Source organism: Homalodisca vitripennis, chromosome 5 (assembly GCF_021130785.1).
Source record: "Homalodisca vitripennis isolate AUS2020 chromosome 5, UT_GWSS_2.1, whole genome shotgun sequence".
Lineage (NCBI taxonomy): Eukaryota > Metazoa > Arthropoda > Insecta > Hemiptera > Cicadellidae > Homalodisca > Homalodisca vitripennis.
In genome coordinates this window covers 51,189,131-51,208,748 of record NC_060211.1, presented here as the reverse complement: position 1 = coordinate 51,208,748, position 19,618 = coordinate 51,189,131, and the positions used below count along the sequence as shown (strand labels likewise).

General features: G+C 31.8%; 1 protein-coding gene across 1 annotated transcript; it reads right to left on the bottom strand.

Annotated features, from left to right (window-relative positions):
• Positions 1-575: 575 nt before the first annotated feature.
• Positions 576-11,879, bottom strand: LOC124362165 (protein spaetzle 4). Its single transcript, XM_046816412.1, has 5 exons — positions 11,686-11,879; positions 7,051-7,205; positions 6,209-6,688; positions 5,028-5,150; positions 576-4,005 (listed from the first exon to the last, which is right to left on the bottom strand). The coding sequence occupies exons 1-5, from the start codon at positions 11,713-11,715 to the stop codon at positions 3,759-3,761; spliced, it is 1,035 nt and encodes a 344-aa protein (XP_046672368.1). The 5' UTR covers positions 11,716-11,879; the 3' UTR covers positions 576-3,758.
• Between the last annotated feature and the right edge of the window lie 7,739 nt (positions 11,880-19,618).

Below are 19,618 nucleotides of genomic sequence, written 5' to 3'. Positions count from 1 at the left end.
ATTAACAATTTGTGATTGGTTGAAATCAGATATTAGGTTTGTTGTATCCATCATATTTGGACTAATGGATTCAGTTCATGAAGTGATTTGAATGACAAGAATGTTTTTGTTAGCCAAACTAAAACGTTCTACGTCCCTATCTACTACGCCTATAGTGGAGTTAAGTCTCATTGTCTGTATGTTCTAATATTGCACAAAGCAATTTTGACCAATGGGAGTATTAAATTATCACTTCTATACCTTTGTAATGTTTGGTATTCTACAATCTCTAAGTCCCTATCTACTAATTTTGATTTAGAGAGCGTTTTATGAGTTAACAGTTAAAGATACAGAAAACATCAACAGGATGTTTTTGTAGTTTGTTTAATTTCCTAAGAGCTACAGAGAATAACATTTAAGCAATAACCAGTTGTTCAGCTATTGGGCTCGACTCTGTGCTTGTATAATCTATAGAACTCTCCATACAACATTTTAAAATTGTAGGCTACCTTTGGATTTATCCTACTTCCCTTCGTTGTAGAGAACCATCCCTTCATGTGGGGAAACTACATTGGAAAAACAATGATTCTTTTATGTAACAAAAATATAATAATATTTATTATACAAAGAATAAAAAATTCATACATATTTACAGAACAAATATAATACAATCCATATTACAAAGATATTAAAATCATTATATACAATAAAGTTATAGTACATTTGAACAATGTTTATAAATAACCTATTTATTTTAAAGTTTATTTCCCACAGAATTACTGCAAACCTTCACTACAAATTATAAAACATATGTATTGTTAATGTATTTTCTTCACAATTATTATTTTGTAAGCTATTAATTAACAAGTAAACCTATAGAATAGAAGAAGTTAATAAAATTAACAATAAAAATTTCAACACAATTTAAGCAAACTTAGATTATAACTAAATGTTTAGATAATAGAATTTTTATATTTTTAGTACATTCCAGAGAACATAGATATGTTACATTTCAAGTAGGATAGTGAGAAATGTTGGGTACTTACTGTACATTACAGCACAATAATTGAGTACTTACATTTGGAATTATTTTCAACTAAAAATACATTAATTAAAATACATTTTTTTGTGTCTTAGAGTTGCATTGCATGCATGTTCTGTTAATATTTTGTACTCATATACTTGTAGATATAGTAACACACTGCTGACATTGACTAATAATGTTAAAATAGAAGAGAGTTAGACCCTAAGCCAACTAGAATCAATCATAGAAATGTCCTGTGTTATTTAATGTTGTAAGAAAATACTACGTGATACCATAGCTAATTCTTTGTTTGAAGTTTGATTTTAAGATGGAAGAATTGTGAAGGAAATGAGGTTTTTTAACATTTGCCATCGTCTAGTGATAGAAGAAATTAGTATTAACATGACATTTCAAGATCTGCAATCAGATCACTTATGTGGTTAATTAACCTAACACAGTAACTACAATCTAGGTTATTTGTAGTATATGCACTCGCTCTTCTGCAACCTGAAAAAGAGATCAAACTGCAGATCTCGAAACACGTTTGTACTGATTTCTTATATCACTGAACAATGGCAAGTACCCTAAAATATCCTGTTTTCTCCATAGCTAATAATGTAATATTTTAAAATGAATTGAGACTTATTTTAAAACTGCTAAATAGTGTGACGTCCAGAACTCACTGACATAAATGACAGTTGAATATAAACGAGAGTTTTATTTCCACAACTAGTTCTCCGGGGGGAGTGAGCAGATGATATTGGTAGGTGTGGAGAGGAGAATAATATAGTCCCATCACTTACGTATTATGTTGTCACCAGTAGTACATTCACACCTGTGGTAGACATACACATGATTGCACAAGTAACTGTCGGGTTTTGGGTGATAGAATTTATCAACTCAAATTGAATTCTTGCTAAACTTACTGCATTTTTTTAGATGAGAATTGGTCAGGATACTTTTTTTAAGGTAGTTCTGTCTATGCTGGTGGAATTTTAATTGAGTGCACTAAACAGGAAAAGGGTCCAAACCCACTTGCAAATATTTGTTGACTCCCCAGGAATCGAACCTGTGACCTCTTGATAAGAGCCGCATCCTTACACAGCGAAGGCTTATTACCAGATTCTATTCAGGGCATTTTAGAAAGTTTTGGTGACACTTCTCAATTCATTTATTAAAAACTGTGAAAACAATCATTGTAGAAGCCTTAATTCTGGAATACTCACAATCATCAATTGCAAGATAAGTACCAATCCCCTCCTCCTCCCTGCCAGTAAGATTACATTGGTCATTTCACAACAGATTACTTTCCAAGTTTTTTTTTACTTATTTCACTCTTTATCCTTATATATGGTTTTACTCCCATTCCTTAATGTTTTTGCTCAACTATAGACTTCAATATAGTCCTCAACATGAGAAGATGAAGTAAGACTCAAGTTGTTACTTAAACAAATAACTTTAACATAAAAGACTGTGTTGATTATAGTTGATCGTTGGTTGGTTAAGCTTCAGCTTATCACGATAAAGCTCTGCACCTTTCAACTATCCTGTACAAAAGAATGCTTAATATTAGCAGTTCGTTTTAACACATGTAGACTGGAGATGGCTGAAACATTTCGAAAATGTATTTGGGTAAGCAATGTTTAGACGTGGTTTAAACCGGAAAACTTAGATGAGTTGTCGCCTTTGTTTTTAAAAACACAAAAATAATTTGGCTAATAATCAGTGTTACAGCTTGCGTAATCTCTGTCGTGGATGTAGTTGTCATACTGAACAATACCGAGATAAGATTGTGTCATCCCCTCCCTTTATCTCTATCCACCCTGTTATACATTTGTATACTTGCTTCACTTGCTACTCTAGTAATAAACAACAGTCTTGGGAACAAAACTCTCGCTTATATTTTAATCCTCCTATCATCCACTGTTAATTTTCGACATGTCTGTACTTGTAGAAAAAATAATACAATTATCAAAATCGACATGTTTAAAATCCAAAATCATATTCATTACAAAACCTTGTTCAGAGTGTTCAAGATCATTAATAAAGAAAATGGCACTAAAAATTGCTACTATAGGTGACAAATCCATGATAAATTTAAAATTCAATATAAGAAGAACCTTAACGATGTCCTGGAGTAGAGTTTTTTTTATAACAAACTATTGTGTTAAAATATTCTGTACAAAAGTTTAAAAATTTTATTATATACACTGTTTTTGACAGTATTATACTAATAGAACTATTTCAATTTAAGAGTCTTCAACATCTTTTGGAAATAAACTTTGAATTATTTATTTGGATGTGTTGAAAAGAGCTATATCTTCATAAACCACTCATAATAAAATTTTTTTTGTGAATAGTGTTTGGTGTACAATTTTCAAAACAGTTTTGAGTATTCAAATACATTTTAAGCAGTGGCTATTCTCAAGCCCAAGTCGAATAGTATCAATTTCTGAAAGTTTAGTAAAATCTAGTGTAGTAAAAACAGGAACCAAAATATGTTCAGGGCTTGAGTTGTTGAATCCTCTTGAGTATCATGTTCAAAAGCTTCTTAAATTCTAGAAAATTATCAGTCTTCAAATTATTGGTTGTTTGTACAAGTTCAAGTTTACGGATTATTAGCCATTAAAATGAACCATTAACCAATAAAGATCCTAACCTATTAAACCTCTCACTTGTATTTTACACCACAACACAATGGTTTAGTATCACAAAGTTTAACACTTTAACAAATTATCTATACAAAGCAGTATCGCTATGTTGTTGAGTTCATACTGTCCCAATCTTGTTTAGAAGTCTTTGAAAAGCGAGGACTTCGAGAGGTAAGTCTCAGTTCACTCGGAAGGTCGTAACATCGGCAGACACAGCATGACGGGAATTTGAACCAATCGGAGAATATACCTCTGCAGTCATTGCTGGGGTCGTAGGCAAGGAGGCGGTGGAGTCTGTATTGCTGTTCGCAACGACAGCCCTGTCGGCAGAACATCTGCTTGTTCTCGAACCTGTGCATCATATTATTTACACATAAGTGTCATTCTCATGCCCATCTGTTGATATCAATAAACTATTACAATCTCGCAGAGTAATAAAAACATTGAATTAATACTAATTTTTTAGAAGTACTCTTTAAATACTGCGTACATTGAAATGTAACTAGATATCTTATTGCTATTTTAGCAACTCCAAAACAAAATGAGATACAAAAGGCGTAACATGAAAGCAAATATCTTAATTTTTTAAAGTAATTATAAAATGTTTCATTATTTTATTTCCGAATAGACATTCTAGTTATTTTTATATTTAGAACAAAAATTTTAAAAAACTCAATAAATAATTGTCACAATGATCTAGATTTGTTTTACTGAATCAGTTATATTTACATTATATTTGTATTTTTGGTGTAAAATGCTAGATTTTGCTACGGTCAATGTTGTCATATAGCTATATAATTTAAAACATTTTATATGTTTAGTTCAAAAATACTATAATGGATAAATCATATTTGGGTGTATTTAGATATAAATAATAACAAGGTAGGAATTTCATCCTGTATATATAATAAAGACAATATGTATACACATTGATCGGTACATGTTTTATATATATATATATATATATATATATATATATATATAAAACTATGTGTTTATATAAATATAAAATATACACTACAGAGAATCACCCTCTCTATCACAACAAGCTAACTCTGACTGACTCTAGTCTCTTGTTTAACTTATGTAACTTAAATCTGAATTATCAGCATCTCTTCACTTACAGTGGTGTATTGACTAATGACTGAGTCCGTTATATTCTCTGAAATTCAGTTACGTACATCATCTTCTCTTGTGTTTGTGTATTGAGTGATGACCGAGTAACTACAAAATGATATTCAGTGGTGATTTCTTCAGTATACTGCATTTACAACACTTTGAGTCTTCATATTGGTTAAAGGTTCCAAATTTTACTGTGCCAACACTTTCTCACGTATTTTTATATTTTGACTTGTTATAAATGTTATACTTACGTACAACGCTCCCAGTGCACATACTGCTCAAATGGATACAAGTTCAGAAGTGCCAGTACCTCTCCTCTTGTGTTGTTTGCCCAAAATGGAGCCACAACTTCTTCCTTAACTGGACAGGCATTTCTGAAAATTAAAATATTGATTCTTTATGATTTCAAGCTGAACAATTTGGTAATAAACTTAATATAGTTTAATAAAACATGCAGTAAATATACTTCAATACTATGTTTTCAGAATTAGTAGGCGTTTATTTAGTAAAATCTTATGGTATTACAAAAATTTGTCATTGTTAATTATTACAACAGAAACGTAACTGTTGTTTTAACGTTTCTGTTGTTGTAACACTAAGCATAACAAATTTCTGTAATCCTATTAACTCTTCAAAAGTACCTGCGTATTTTTGTTTTTTGTAACATTTTACTATATACTAGAAAATTATTATTTAGATTTTATTTAAAACTGTTTAAAAGAGATTTCCTCTCAATAATAAAACTAATTTAATCAAAAACATTTCATGTCCCAAACTTGATATGATTTTTGTAAGGTTTTAGTTCAACATTCCAAAAGTATGTTATGACCTTTTAATTTTTTTGAGTGTTATATAAATAGTTTGTGTATGTATAAAGTATAAATGGGTGATTTTAAATAAATGATTCAGTATAATTAACGCAATATATTAATGGCAAAGAATTAATAATTTTCTATCACATCCATTATTAAGTATGGCTTCAAATTGGCATATTGTTTAATTTTGTACATTAACAGCAATTGTTAGCATATTGTGTAAGATCTAGGAGCAAACATTTTATAAGCAATTTATTTAAGTAAAGAGCTTGTTTTTAATATTATTTTAGATTTAATATGTACCCTGCAGTTTAGACAACCCTCTGGGCCAGGCAATATGTGTGATATCCTATGATTAGAAATGCAAATTTATTAATACACAATATTTTTAATTTTTGCTTCAAGAGGGCTGTCATTTTCTTTTCAGCCTTTCATCAATATGCGTCAATAACCATGTAAAGCTTTTTACAACTCCATCATCAGTAAGTAATTGGTGATTCTTGTAAGATGATATAAAGCTGAATGCCTCTCTACTTTAGAGGTCGATATTTTTTCCCCTCTAAACATGAATACTTCTATAAATTATAAAATAAACAAAATAGGTGATTATGACTCACACTCCTCGAAGCTTGTACATTTGGGTCTCCTCAGTGGTGGCGTGATCCTTCTCGAACAGCTCTGGTTGGTGGACAGGTTGAGACTTCTCTTGGACCTCGCTGACGGTGGTAGACTCGTACTCTGCCGTCGTGTCCAGATTGATGTCTGTTGTGAACAGTTCACTGGACGAGAGAGTGTACGGGTCCTCGGTGGCGTTGGTGTTGGTTTCCCCACTAGCGCTCTCTGTGGCAGGCTCTTGAGTCGATGGCCTGGTGCTCGGTTCTGCAGTAGTTGTGGTGGTGGACGTAGAGCTCGGCACGGACTCCGGTCTAGGCTTGTAGTTTTTCAGGATCGAATCGTGGAACGACCATCCACTATCACTTTGATACTCAACATCGTTGGATTCTATTTCTGATCTAAGCACGGATATATGCCTCTCATCGCCATACATGCGTCGCATCAGTCCGTGGTTTTCATACACAAATCTTCGTACTGCTCTCCTACATGGACAGATTATCAAAATAAAAAATAATAATTGTTAAGTAATTATTACTGTATTTTGTAGTGAGTACTAAAAAACAATTCAAACGACAACTATTGATTTTAAAACACTTGCCTTGATATAAATTTAATTTTTTGTGTCATCAAAATCACACTGCAATCAAATTAAAATAAAAATCATTTAAATATTAATTTTAAATTAAATTAATTATATATTTTATTAAATGAATTGAGTGTAATATTTAATTTCATGACAAACCTCAGTTATCATTCTAAAAAATATGATAATACAGTTTTTGTTCTTTAAATATAAACTTAAATTCAGTAATGTACTCTGTAAGATGTAAGGGATGTGTCTCACCATGGGTATGCTGTCCCGGGAATAGTGCACCAGGTTTGGGTACGGAAGTCACACGGAATCTCACTTCTACTCTTGGAAGATCGGAACGGCTTGGAACATGTTGTATATCCAGCATCGTACCCTCTACTTGGCACTCCACTCAAGCCAAAAACTAACTTAAAACATATAAAATAAATGTTCTTTATTAATACATATTTTTTAAATGACATCAATAAACTAAAAAAAATATATATATAATATTTTTACTATGCAGACAAGTTCTGATTTCTCCTTTTTTTGTTTAACAAGGACTTAATTGTAGCACACTATTTGTAGATCAAATATAAATTTACTTTATTACCCACATCCCCCTATGCTAGTGCTACCATTTTAAGAAGATTAATACATTTTGATGCATATCGAAACAGTTACTTTGTTGAGATGATAATTTTATGTAGTCTAAATAATAAATTTGCAACAGAATAAAGGAAACAATATTAAATGTCGCTGTTGTGGCTTTGTTTAGTTTCCAAGCTATTTTACTTGAAAAAAGGTATTGTTAATTTCTTCTTTCATAATAATTCCTTTTTTTTAATAAGACGTCATCAAAGATCTTACTTTTAACAGGCACACTTGTAAATGATTAGTTAATATAAGATCAGTAGTTCACTGATAACATATTTCAAAAGAATTAATTAAGTTCAAGTAAAGCCTGTGGTAATTTTACTTGTCTGATCCTAGGCTAACATCAATTTAGATATTAATTCAAATTTAATGTCCTTTCTTAATAGATCAGGCCAACAAAATTTAACAAACTCAAAATGCATCCATCTTTTTTTAAGATTGTGATCGGAATGAAGACTATGCCAAATAAGGGAACAAAGTCATGCATCAATTCTAGTTGTGGAAATAAATTTTTTCACATACAAGGATACATAATTTGGATTCAAAATAATTGCATGTTGGTAGAATAATAACCAAATTCGGATAATTTATTTAGGTATTTAAAAGTAAATTTGTATCTGTTCGGGTGATCAAACCATACATTAGATTTTTTTTTCATAACAAATTTGTTTGCGGTTGTCATAATTGAATTTCTCTTTTCTCTGCTGTTTTAATCAATGAATATCAATAGTTATTGCTTACTATAATACATGTTATTTTCATTCATTTGTCTAATTGTAATAACTGCTGATGTTTGAATGAAGGATTTTTGGAACAGCTAAAAAAATGTATTATTATACTATTAGTTGTTATGGCTTGTATTACATTGAATGGCTAATTGTTTTAGAATTTAGGATCTTTCTCTATTTAAATATTTAACTCTGGTTCACTTGATGTATTTGTTCTAATTTTACTTTTTAACAATTTTTTTTCTTTTTTTAACATTTCCAAAAGATGTAGTTTGAATTAACATTACAGTGAAAATGTTTTACTACTACAAGTAACATGTTTGTGTCATCTCAGTAGTAAGAGTCCTGACGTGCAAAACTAAATTTGGTAGCAGAAACTCAATCAAGAATTGACAAACAGCTCAAGTTTAGTGATATTACACATGATACTGCAAGATTTTCTTGCTGGCAGGACTGTAGCTACAAGCTGTTGTTGGAGCTCTGCTTAAAATTTTAAATTAAATTTGTCAAATTTTTATTTTTAAAGAAGCCAAAACTGTCAATTCTTTGCCATTAAAATTTAAATAATGTAATATTAGATTCATTGTCATATAAAACAGATGTTCTTTCCTGTACAACTGTCTAAGTCCATTGCTATTTCTATCAACAAATTTGAAACTATCAAAAAACAAATATTTCAATATTTGGAATCTTCTTATATAATTTCACTCATTTAATGAGGTTTTGAGTTCTGTTTCCCTTGAGATTTAACCTTGTTTTCAATATAATCAGCCAAAACAGTTTTATTAATGTAATATTTTTTACTTTTCAAAAAATGAAGTGAAATTAAAAATTCTTTATTTGTACAGGAAAAGTTAGAGCCAGATGGACCTTTCGTACACTTAACTTGTGATAAACAAATCTAAAAAATGCAATATTACCTTGTAAATTAAAAATACAATTTTTAAAAAAGGTATCAAATTAATGAAATGAACCGCTTTTGTAAACCAGATTCAGATTAAAAAATTCTTTATTTATAAAAAAAATGCACAGAATGTACAATGAATAGAGTCACATCAAGAACATTATAGTAAATAAAAAATTATCTAACATCAACTTATAAAATATTAACTAACTAAGTCTTAAAAACATATTAAATCAAATGTATAATTGTTCAATAGTTGTTCATTTATTGTTGTCTATTTGACACAAAAACCATGCTTTTAAAGTTTTTGTATGTAATGGCATGAAATAAATTCGTTCAAAAAAGTCTAAGAGTAAAATATTTTAGTTTTTCAGGTGCATAAAATTAAATCCATGTTTGAACTTTTATCAAATATAAGGTACAGTTTCCCATTTAAAGTTGCCTATATCTCATAATTGTTGAGATCACAATAGCACATGTAAAAAGCATTTTATGTTTGATCTAATATTAAACCATAAATAAAAAATATGTTAATTTATTTTATCTAAAACAAAAGAAGACGAAGATAGTCAAAACATATTCACAGGCTATCTATAACGGGCTAAAATAAATGTATATGATAAAAAGTATTGACATTTTTTTATAAAGTTAAGAAGTGATTAAAGTTTTTTAATCATTAGCAGTGTTATGTGCAACCATGTTCGGTTCCTGTAAATTTATAGAGGAGCTTATTTTTTTTAAATACTTATAAAGGAATAATCAATATGATTTAACCCTCTACATCACAGGTAATGTAGAATTCTTTGTAATGTAATGTAGAACAGTTAATGTAGAGAGAGAATTACAATCTAAACATTAACTTTTATTTTGGACATTTCTTATAAAGTCCATGATGTTACATACCAATTTTTTAAAATTTGAATTGTTGATAATTATGCATAAATAAAACATGAGTTGAGGAGAAGAAACCGAACTAAATCATAAAAATCAGATCATCAATTTTTTTAATTTATAGTCTGGCTGAAGACTGTATATTATAATACAAGATTTAATCACAATTTTAAAAAATTGAATGGTATACCAACGCATCACTAAAAATAGTTCACCATTTTTCCTTATATAGTCCGGCTCATAAAAGATTGGATCACAATTTTAAAACATTGAATACCATACCAGCATTGTCTTCTGAGAGGAAGCAAAGAACCCAGGATTCATGAAATTCTTTGCAAAATATATTTTGTTATACTAAGTTACAATATTAGTCAGTTTTAAGACGAATATGCTGAGCAAATACGAGTGATTTTCATGCCCACTTTCATATCAGTTAAACATGCATTTTACTGTAGTATAATTTAACATCCAATTTAAACTATTACGTAGTTTATCAAATAATTGAAGGATTGTTTCAAAACGTCAAGAGTAACAGAATGTACTGATACAGAAGAGCGGTCTGTGTCAATGCCAGTGAAGGATGCAGTGCGCCATCTCCAGACTGGAAGGTACTGTAAACAGATGAGGAGAGCCGTCTGCCGTGGCAGTGGCAGAGGCTGTGGGTGTCGGTCTTTGACCCCGGGACGTTGGAGAAAAGCGCCAGTGAGAGTAGCGTCGGCGACGTCGCTCGCCCAAGTGACAGTTTTTATAAGTAACACTTTCACTGCCATCCAGTCCAGCGCCTCCGTTATACCCACATTACCATTACACAATGCCTCTTTATTCGACACTCACACTACGTGCCGCTTCTGAGAAACTTCGAGCCTAAGCCATTAGAAAATCCGCGCGTCCACTTTCTCACAGCTATGTTATGAAAGCTTCAGAAAGTTAGAATTTTGATTCAATCAAAACTATCTAATGAACAAATAATATCAGTTTTAACCTGGGAACTCATTTTCGTAAAATAAAGTTCTTAGAGTATAATATTGCAACTAAACGCATCCGATTAAAATATGCTCATTTTGTACAATACCGACGTCTATTCGTACTAGAGTCTATGAAAATCAACATAAAATTATGTATGCCGCATTGGCAATTTATTATTTTCAAAATAGCATTCTAACTAACAAAATAAACACATCGCCAAGTGCCACGAGTACCTCTGAATATAATTAATAATTGTTTTATTACGTTTAAAACTAGGTTGTTGGAATGTTCTATATACTCAAAACACACCAGACACGTCATTGGTTTCATTTTATATATTTGTTATTATTTTGTGAGTGCGTGAAAACGCTTAGATGGTTTGGTTATAAAACATAAATTTTAGGTTATAACTATGATTATATAAAGGGCAAGACAATGAATTAATTAAGAAACAACACGACTCTATTGCGAATATGTGGATAAAATATCTGATTTAATTGCCTAGGATTATAGTTTACTTCTATATTAGTTAACGTGAAAAATAACAAGTTATTTCCTTTCATTCCATAATTTTATCCTAAATTGTGTATTTTATAAAAACTATAAATATACGAATTGTTTTAAAATATTTTATTAAAGTACGTAAAGTTATGAGAGGCCGCCCAACCTTAAAATATATTTAAGATAAATTCTTGATTAAGGTCGAATGCTATGTAGGTAGGATTACAATATTTCTAGATTATAATAAAAATAAAGACTTACCAACGAGAAGGTTAGGGGTAGGGCGCGCATTGTAGGCTACATGCTCCAGCTCCCTCGCCTCGCGCACAGTATCGGAGCCGGACTGGTCTGGGGCCAGGCGGGCAGCTCGCGCACAACTGGGTCACCACATGACGCCCGTACCGTTACTCTAGCCGTGTCATCACTTTCTCCTATTTGCCCACTGCCCAGTTTCCAATAATACGACCCACATTTTACCCGCCGCGCCGTCCCTTTCGCGACGTTTGGCCGGTTCAAAATTCACCCCAACTTTTCGTCCTCACTGTCGTTTGTCCACAGATTGGTCTAATGGAATAGGGGCTAGAAATGGGTCATTGGTCTTTCTAAGATACGATAGGCTGAGCGCTTCGATCTCTTACAAGTAACTGATGTGAAAAATTTACATTTATGTATTTAAAGGAAGAAGGAATGACATTTTATAATTTTTTATAAATAGATATCTAATACATTTACATAGAGTGGCAAGGCCTAGTTAACTGTCGAGTGTAAAAGTATTAGCTTTATATTAAAGTGCGTTATGTCCTTTAAAGAGTAAAGCAGTAGAAGTTCTTTGTTTTAGGATGTCAAACATTTTACAAAAACCTAGTTATATGTTACAAAAAGCATATACAGAGGTTTTTGTTACATATAATGATGGAAAATATCCGAAATCCTATCACCCTTTCAAATTAAGTTTTTAAATTTTAGCAACTATATAAAACAACGAATTTACTTAGTGTATTTTACATACACTGAGCATTATTAATTTTGTTATTTTCATATCCTTTCCAATTAGGTTTACAATACAGTACACACATTTTTTATTACATTTATGTTATTAAAAATTGTTCTTTTGCAAGAAATGAGTAATAATTTATTTAAAGAAGCGAGCCGGGTTTTTATTATCAGGTTAGTCAAAACACCCGAAAGGTATAAAACAGGAGTGTTGCGAAACCTGAATGAACTTCGCTCCACTAGACTTAATTATATTTTTAAATACACTATGTAGTCAGAAATAAATTTTAGGGGAATATATTATAATGTTTATCAATAAACGTGTTACGTCACTGTTACTCTGTACATTGGTTTGTCTTATTAAAATGTGACATCGTAGAACCAAATTAAAAAGATGGTTTGACTGGTTTCAAAACTATGTAAGTTAACAAATCTTTTACATGAAATTGAACAAGACCCGAAGAAGCAACCAGAAACAACCGAATGTGTTATGCCTTACTTGTGAAAATTGGATTAAAGGTAACAGATAATACATTTTTACTCATCTTTTGTTTTTACAGAAGGTGCATTTTCATAGGATTTATTTTTATTCAAACTCTAAATCTGTATTTATAATAGTAGGATTGTACTAGAAACTTAAATTAACTATATAAAAATAACATAAAAATCAGTTAAACAATTCTTGTGCATTTAAATTTGATTCTAAAAGCCGTAATGTCAGAAATTTGATATCATACAATATTTCATAAAAAGTATAAATGTACTTCTGTTAGTTAATTCTGTACTTGGATTTTGTCATTCTCTTATACAAATACAACAACAACACTGTATTACTCATCTTATTACAAAATTAGTATTTTAAAATTTTAAGAGTAGATCAATATGTTAACTGTTAAAAACGTAAATATTAACGAGAATATATTAATTTACAAACTGTTTCCCCAGTATACTTTTGGCGATTGTTTGAACTAGACACGACATATGCTGTTACAATATAACAAATACAACCTACCAATAATAAGTAGTACAAAAGAATAACGATAATGAAACATGATAAAATTATTACAATAAACTCTCTCAGGCTAGCATGGGTAGGCCAGCGCAAAGCTGTTGAAAAATTATTTCAGAATAAATGAAAATAAAAGTACAACGCTCAGTACGCCGCTGTAAAGCTTTCGTAACAGTGTCAGGACAGCAAGAAAACAAGAAGTTAAAATAACATTATTTATAGGGCTAAATTATTTAATTACTTATTACAACACTCTGACTTACAATGGCTTAAGTTAAAAAAAACTTCTTCTTATATAAAAATAACTTGGCGTGTCTTATAACAAAAAATGAGACGAACTAACTATATATTAATATGTAGGATAATTCAAAATATCCATACCTTTTGACATATCCAATATTTAATTTATTCTATTAAATTCTTGGGGAATGTCATTTCCCAATTGTTAAACAAAATCCGTACATTTTGGCTCCCCATTCATACGCTATAGTGAATCAGTGTTTAGTCGTAAAATTGAAATTAGTCAGAATCTATCCTGCATAGACAAACATTTCCTGCTTTCCTGTCCATGCAAACATGTTATGCTGTCAAGTAGGCTACAATAAACATCTCGATATCTGTATACCCCGTCTACTGAATAATCTAACTAACTCATCCTTTACATTCACATTTTAACATTTCAAATACTTACATTTTATATTTCTTTATTAAAATTCTTAATCATAATATTTTACATAGTCCTTAACTTCTTACCATTACTGGGAAAACATTTAAATAACTAGAATCTGAGTAAAAAACCCATTCATACTAGAGCTTTGTGACACGCATAAGTCAGGTACCATAACAAATAAGCTTTGCGCAAACCCCATGCACAACCCTCCCATGGTTATCATTTTTTCTCGTGATTTATTTGTGTTCTTTTACCTAAAGTTTAAAAGTCTTTTTGTCTTGCCTATTATTTCCTCTTACTACTACATTATTTTATACCGAAAACGCAGTTTTTGGAACCCTGTGTGCTATTTTTTAATTGTTTGTTTGAACGCTATAACGTTCTAATGTTATACTTTCTACTCACTCTCCCCTCTTCGATAATCCCGGCAGGGATTGAAATAAGCGCAAATTTATCTTTTTTTCTTATTTACAGATCGTACAATGATTATTCTGTTTCGTTTGTACTGACTGAGAGTGTCCATTCTGTTTGAGATACGGTTCAACTTCCTTAATTAATTTCATCTTTTTGATCCATGTTAATGTGAGTAAACGCTTATTGCTCTATCAAATAACGAGTATGCTCCTTCTTCTTTTACAGATTTTTATATAGTTTAAATATTTTCCTGTTTGTGTCATTTCGAAAATCGTAGTCTTAAGGACATACCTATAATTTAAAAAAGGCTGTTCGTGGTATGTTTTATCTTACACTCAAGTGCTCTTATTTACTTATTTACTCTCACTCTGGAGAGTCATATTTCAAAGAACAGCTTAATGTGATTTCCTTAAATCTATTTACAGAGATCAGTTCTCTTTTGTTGGAAAATAACACACACCTATTACGGAGTCTCCAGACTAATCATACGTACAATCTCCATACAAATAACAATATCACACAATAAAGTTAGTGTGCAATGTAAAGTTAGTGAGTCTCTACTGGTTTATCCAAAGATGTCAAGATGTCAATGTAAAGGTAGTCTGCGGGTGTAAGGGTTGGCACTACGGTGTTAAGAATGTTTGTCCCAATAATGTCGGTGTATATCTGTAAAAGGTTTTCAATTTTGTATTACTAACTTTAAGTAGACTTCTAAGTAAATCTGTATGTAAAAGAATAATGATTGCTGTTTCAAAACTGATGCAAATGTTTTTGCATCAACAAAATCTACAAAGATATGACCCTATTGTGTGGCATTAGTAGCTGTTTAAATAAAGAAATTCTTTCATCTTTCTTAATACACAAAGATCCAAAAAAGTAATCTTGTTTTAGACTTCCACTTCCAATATGAAGCGAATGGAAGGAGAAATACTATTAATGCGATCTATAAACTCGTTCATTTTAGTTTAACATTTTATAACGCCAATGGGTTTCTGGCATACGACTGGGAGACCGCCCAATAAGACTGACACCTTTGCTGGAGGTGGCAAATGGATAGAAGTATGTGTGAAAATTGTATGTTTCAGTGAGATTTCTTGTGGTATATATGCCAAAATTTTATTCACACTTATAATATGATGACTTTTTCTAAGAACTGGAAGATGAACTTTCAATAAAAGACTGATTTGATTTGATCATCTGAGTTTTTTGGTTCACACCGCGTCAAAAAATTGTCCTTAATTAAATTCTTGTAACAAATATTTCGCCCTTCCTGTGGACAGCGTGAACACACCAAAAAGTGGGCAGCGCGTGAAAGAAGAAACCACATTAAACATTGTTATATATATATTTATAATTGATTGGCTACGACCAATCACGTTACAGCTCCGCCCTTTAACACGCTTGTATATGTTTAATTGAAAGTTTCGGCTTAACAACGAAGCTATATCTCTAGATTTTAAGTGTTTCAACGCGATGTAAACCTAACATTATTTCATTATAGTCATGAATCTCCAACGTAAACTTAAAACTAAGAATAATAGTAGGAACAGGTTCACCACAATGTCATCTTCCAAATTTCTAGTCACTTCTCGGCTGTTTTTAAACTAGAGAATTATTAACTTCGTAAACTAGCAATGTTATTTCATTAAAGCTGTCAATAATCCTGGTAATTTAAGGAACAGTCGCCAATTTTTTTTATGCAAATTATCACGTCAACTCACTGAACAATTTTCAAATTGTGTCTGTTACCATTTTTCGAGAGATTATAGAATAGGTCTACATCTGACATACCTTTTGTCACCTTGAGTTACCATACTGTATTATATTATTTTTAGTATTACTTTCACTAACATAAATGCCTTGTTTTAATGGTTCAAGGGAGTGAATTTAGAGTTATAGAGGTATCTTGTTCCACCTAAAAAATATCGGTACAGAGAATCCTAGTGGTGGTTCCCTTAAGTATTCGAGATGTTAAGTTCACACTTACAAAGAATTCAGTGCTTTGACACAACAATTGCGCGCTAAATAATCGTACATCGAAAAGACGATGATAACGTTACTATAGACCCACCCTCAAATACATGTTATCCCGATACTTAGCCACTTTCCTGGCGTACAAACCACTCAGCGCAGGATTCTCATTCACGACCTGATTGCCAGTTAATACAAAGATCGCACCTGTTTTGCAGATATATCAGGCTGACGGCGTCTCTCATCCTTTGCGAACTACTCTTATGTCACTATACAGTCAGTCATTGATACAGCCGCCACCCCTGAGTAGCATACAGCATTACGACACTTAATGTGTAGTATTTCAAGAATTACTACACGCGATTCTAAGGGAAACAGATTATGCTGTAGCATTAGGGCTCTCTCTCTCTCTGAATTCAAAGCCGTTCATCAACCTGTGATTTGCTTTCTCCCGTAGGGACATACTAAATAACTGTCCTCCACCATTCTGAATACAGACATTACGAGCCCAAGCGATTTGCTCACAACTCATTCTAAACGTGAAATTGCTGTTACGATCGAGGATGATGAATTATACAAGCTTTGCAACTTGTCAAGTATAAAACCAGCCACGGTGAAAGCCACACAGGAGGCACCTAGTCCACCTCCGTTTGTGTTTTTTCCTTGTCCAGAGTTCTCTGATCAAGTTGTCTGCCAGAGTTGGCTTTATTTCGATGCATTATGTTCGCCGGTAAAATTCAAATAACTTGCTAAACAATAATAAAATAATCTACTGTTTCTCCATCAATCTCAAATATCACAGAACGTGAGAAGCTGTGAAAGCATCGTCGGCGAGGGAGAAGAAATATCTCATGCCGCTTTCAGAAGAACTCTATAGCAAGCCGTATTTCGAAAATTCCTAATTGCATAAAGATAATGGACAGGTTTGATTCCAATAAGCATTCTGTGCTGCTATTAACTCTTTCCTCGCCATCAGAATCTGCATTCTCTTTAGCCTTCATGTATATGAACATCTTTATTCTCTTCATCTGGATGTTACTTGGGAGATAAAAACCCAGAACGACATTTGTTGTAAACTGTTTTAGGTATTTGTTACAATATTCAACTTGTTAATAACTACAGGGATATGAATACAAAGCATTTTGAGAAGTGGATTGGCTTATTTATATGTTTGAATGGTCTAATCTGCTGTTATAGAAATCTGAATCTAATGTTTCAAAGCTTGATGTCTCTCTCCCTTCCCCCCAAATGTACATATTTAACAGGTGTTGTCCTATTAAAACTAGATTGGTGTATCATGAATTAAATTCTAAAAAGAACAAAAAAAACGGAAGTCAAGTCTGCGACAGTGTCAGATCTCAGACACAGCACTAAGCGGAAAGTGTAATGGGGTTCCTAACATTGGCACTGAATCAACCCTTCCAACCATAGCCTTATTATGCGTAGAAACCTTGATATTATGCGTAGATTGTTCAGTCGTGTTCTGGGATCGTGCCTAAAACATAGTAGTGCACTCAATTGAACACGACGCAACACGAAAACACTAACTACTCATCGTGTTACCGAATGTACGTAATGGCAAATCATTGCAAGTGCTAAGTAGTGTTGTTTAAGTGCTATACTATTTCGGTCTAGTTGAATCTCTTGTGGACTCTATATTCTAGGAGTCAAGTCTGTGACAGTATCACATCTCAGACACTGCACTATGCGGATGGTGAAATGAATCTAAACTCAATGTTCGCATTGAATCAGTGATTACTGTCATAGCTGTTTGTAAAAAAAATTGTATACTACTATTATAAAGCTCACATAGCTTAATGAAAAAAATGTAGATGTATCATATGGCAAGATATTTCGAGAAACGGTTCATCTGTAGACTTTAAATTTGGCATGAAACTTCATTTTTACGTAGACACGAATGAGTTCTATAATGGTGCAACCAAAGAAGTAGACTGAGCGTCATTGAAAGCCTAACAGTCAGAAAACTGACACATTTCTCTTCTGTCCGACGAAGAATCTAAAAATATATTTTCTGTATAATTTTTTGTATATTGTCCATAGGACATCTCAAGAATTAAATATCTGCAAGCTATACATTTGAATTTTACTAGCAACCTGAGCGAAGCCTGTTACGTGACACGTGGTGTGAAATATATCTACCTTGTTAGTATTAAAGGATGGCCATTCTCTTATTTTAAATTCCTTGTTTTCTTGGTCAAAAGTTTCTTATGCCATAGTCTAATTCTAAAACAAATATAAGCCAATTTAAAACCTTTGTGTGCCACAGTGACGAAATTTCATTTTCAATAATTGAGTGCCCGAGACAGAGAAGGGGCTAAGCCATAAAAAGAAAGTTTTGAGATAAATGAAGTTATACTTAAACTAAGTACAAAATACATAAAAGCTCCATGTTTCTGTAAAATAACACCTTATGTCCTGTCAAAAGCAGTTAGGGTAGTTTGGAAATATTGTTGAAAATCAAATCTATACATAGGTACCACAGTTTTACAAATAGGTCTTTTGAGAATTTTTCTTCAAATTGGCCTACAACTCTTACTTGTTGTATATACGAGTAAACATTACAAAAAGCATTTGTTCTGCTCGTCCCGGTGGAGCAAGTTCCTTTTTGTAATTCAATCTTTATTGGAATTAAATTAGGCTATAGCCACTTATACAAATGTAATGAAGAAAGTTCCCTATGTCTGTTTCGGGCTCAATGTATATGTATTTGTTTGTGTTCATGTTTTAAATATAAAGTTGTAATATTATATTATAAAAACTAGCGTGATGGCAAAAACTAAAATACTCTTTGCTGGATTCACTTCGACAGCATTATGCAAATATTATACTGTATGTAAATGCGCAGTTAAGACTGAAAATGGCTCTAGAAGATAAGACATAATTCTGCCAGTTAAATCAAATAAACAAACTTAGAGCGAGATTTGAAACAATTCAAAAGAATTGATTATACATTCCGCTTAGAGATGTGTCTGTTTTGAAACAGAATTCCGCGTAAAATGAAATAAAACTCATAGGGATTCAAGTACAAAAATCATTTTGAAATTACAGTATATTTTATTCTGTTCTAATACATGAAATAACAACTTAAGATATATGTTTCCTACCGTCCAGAATAC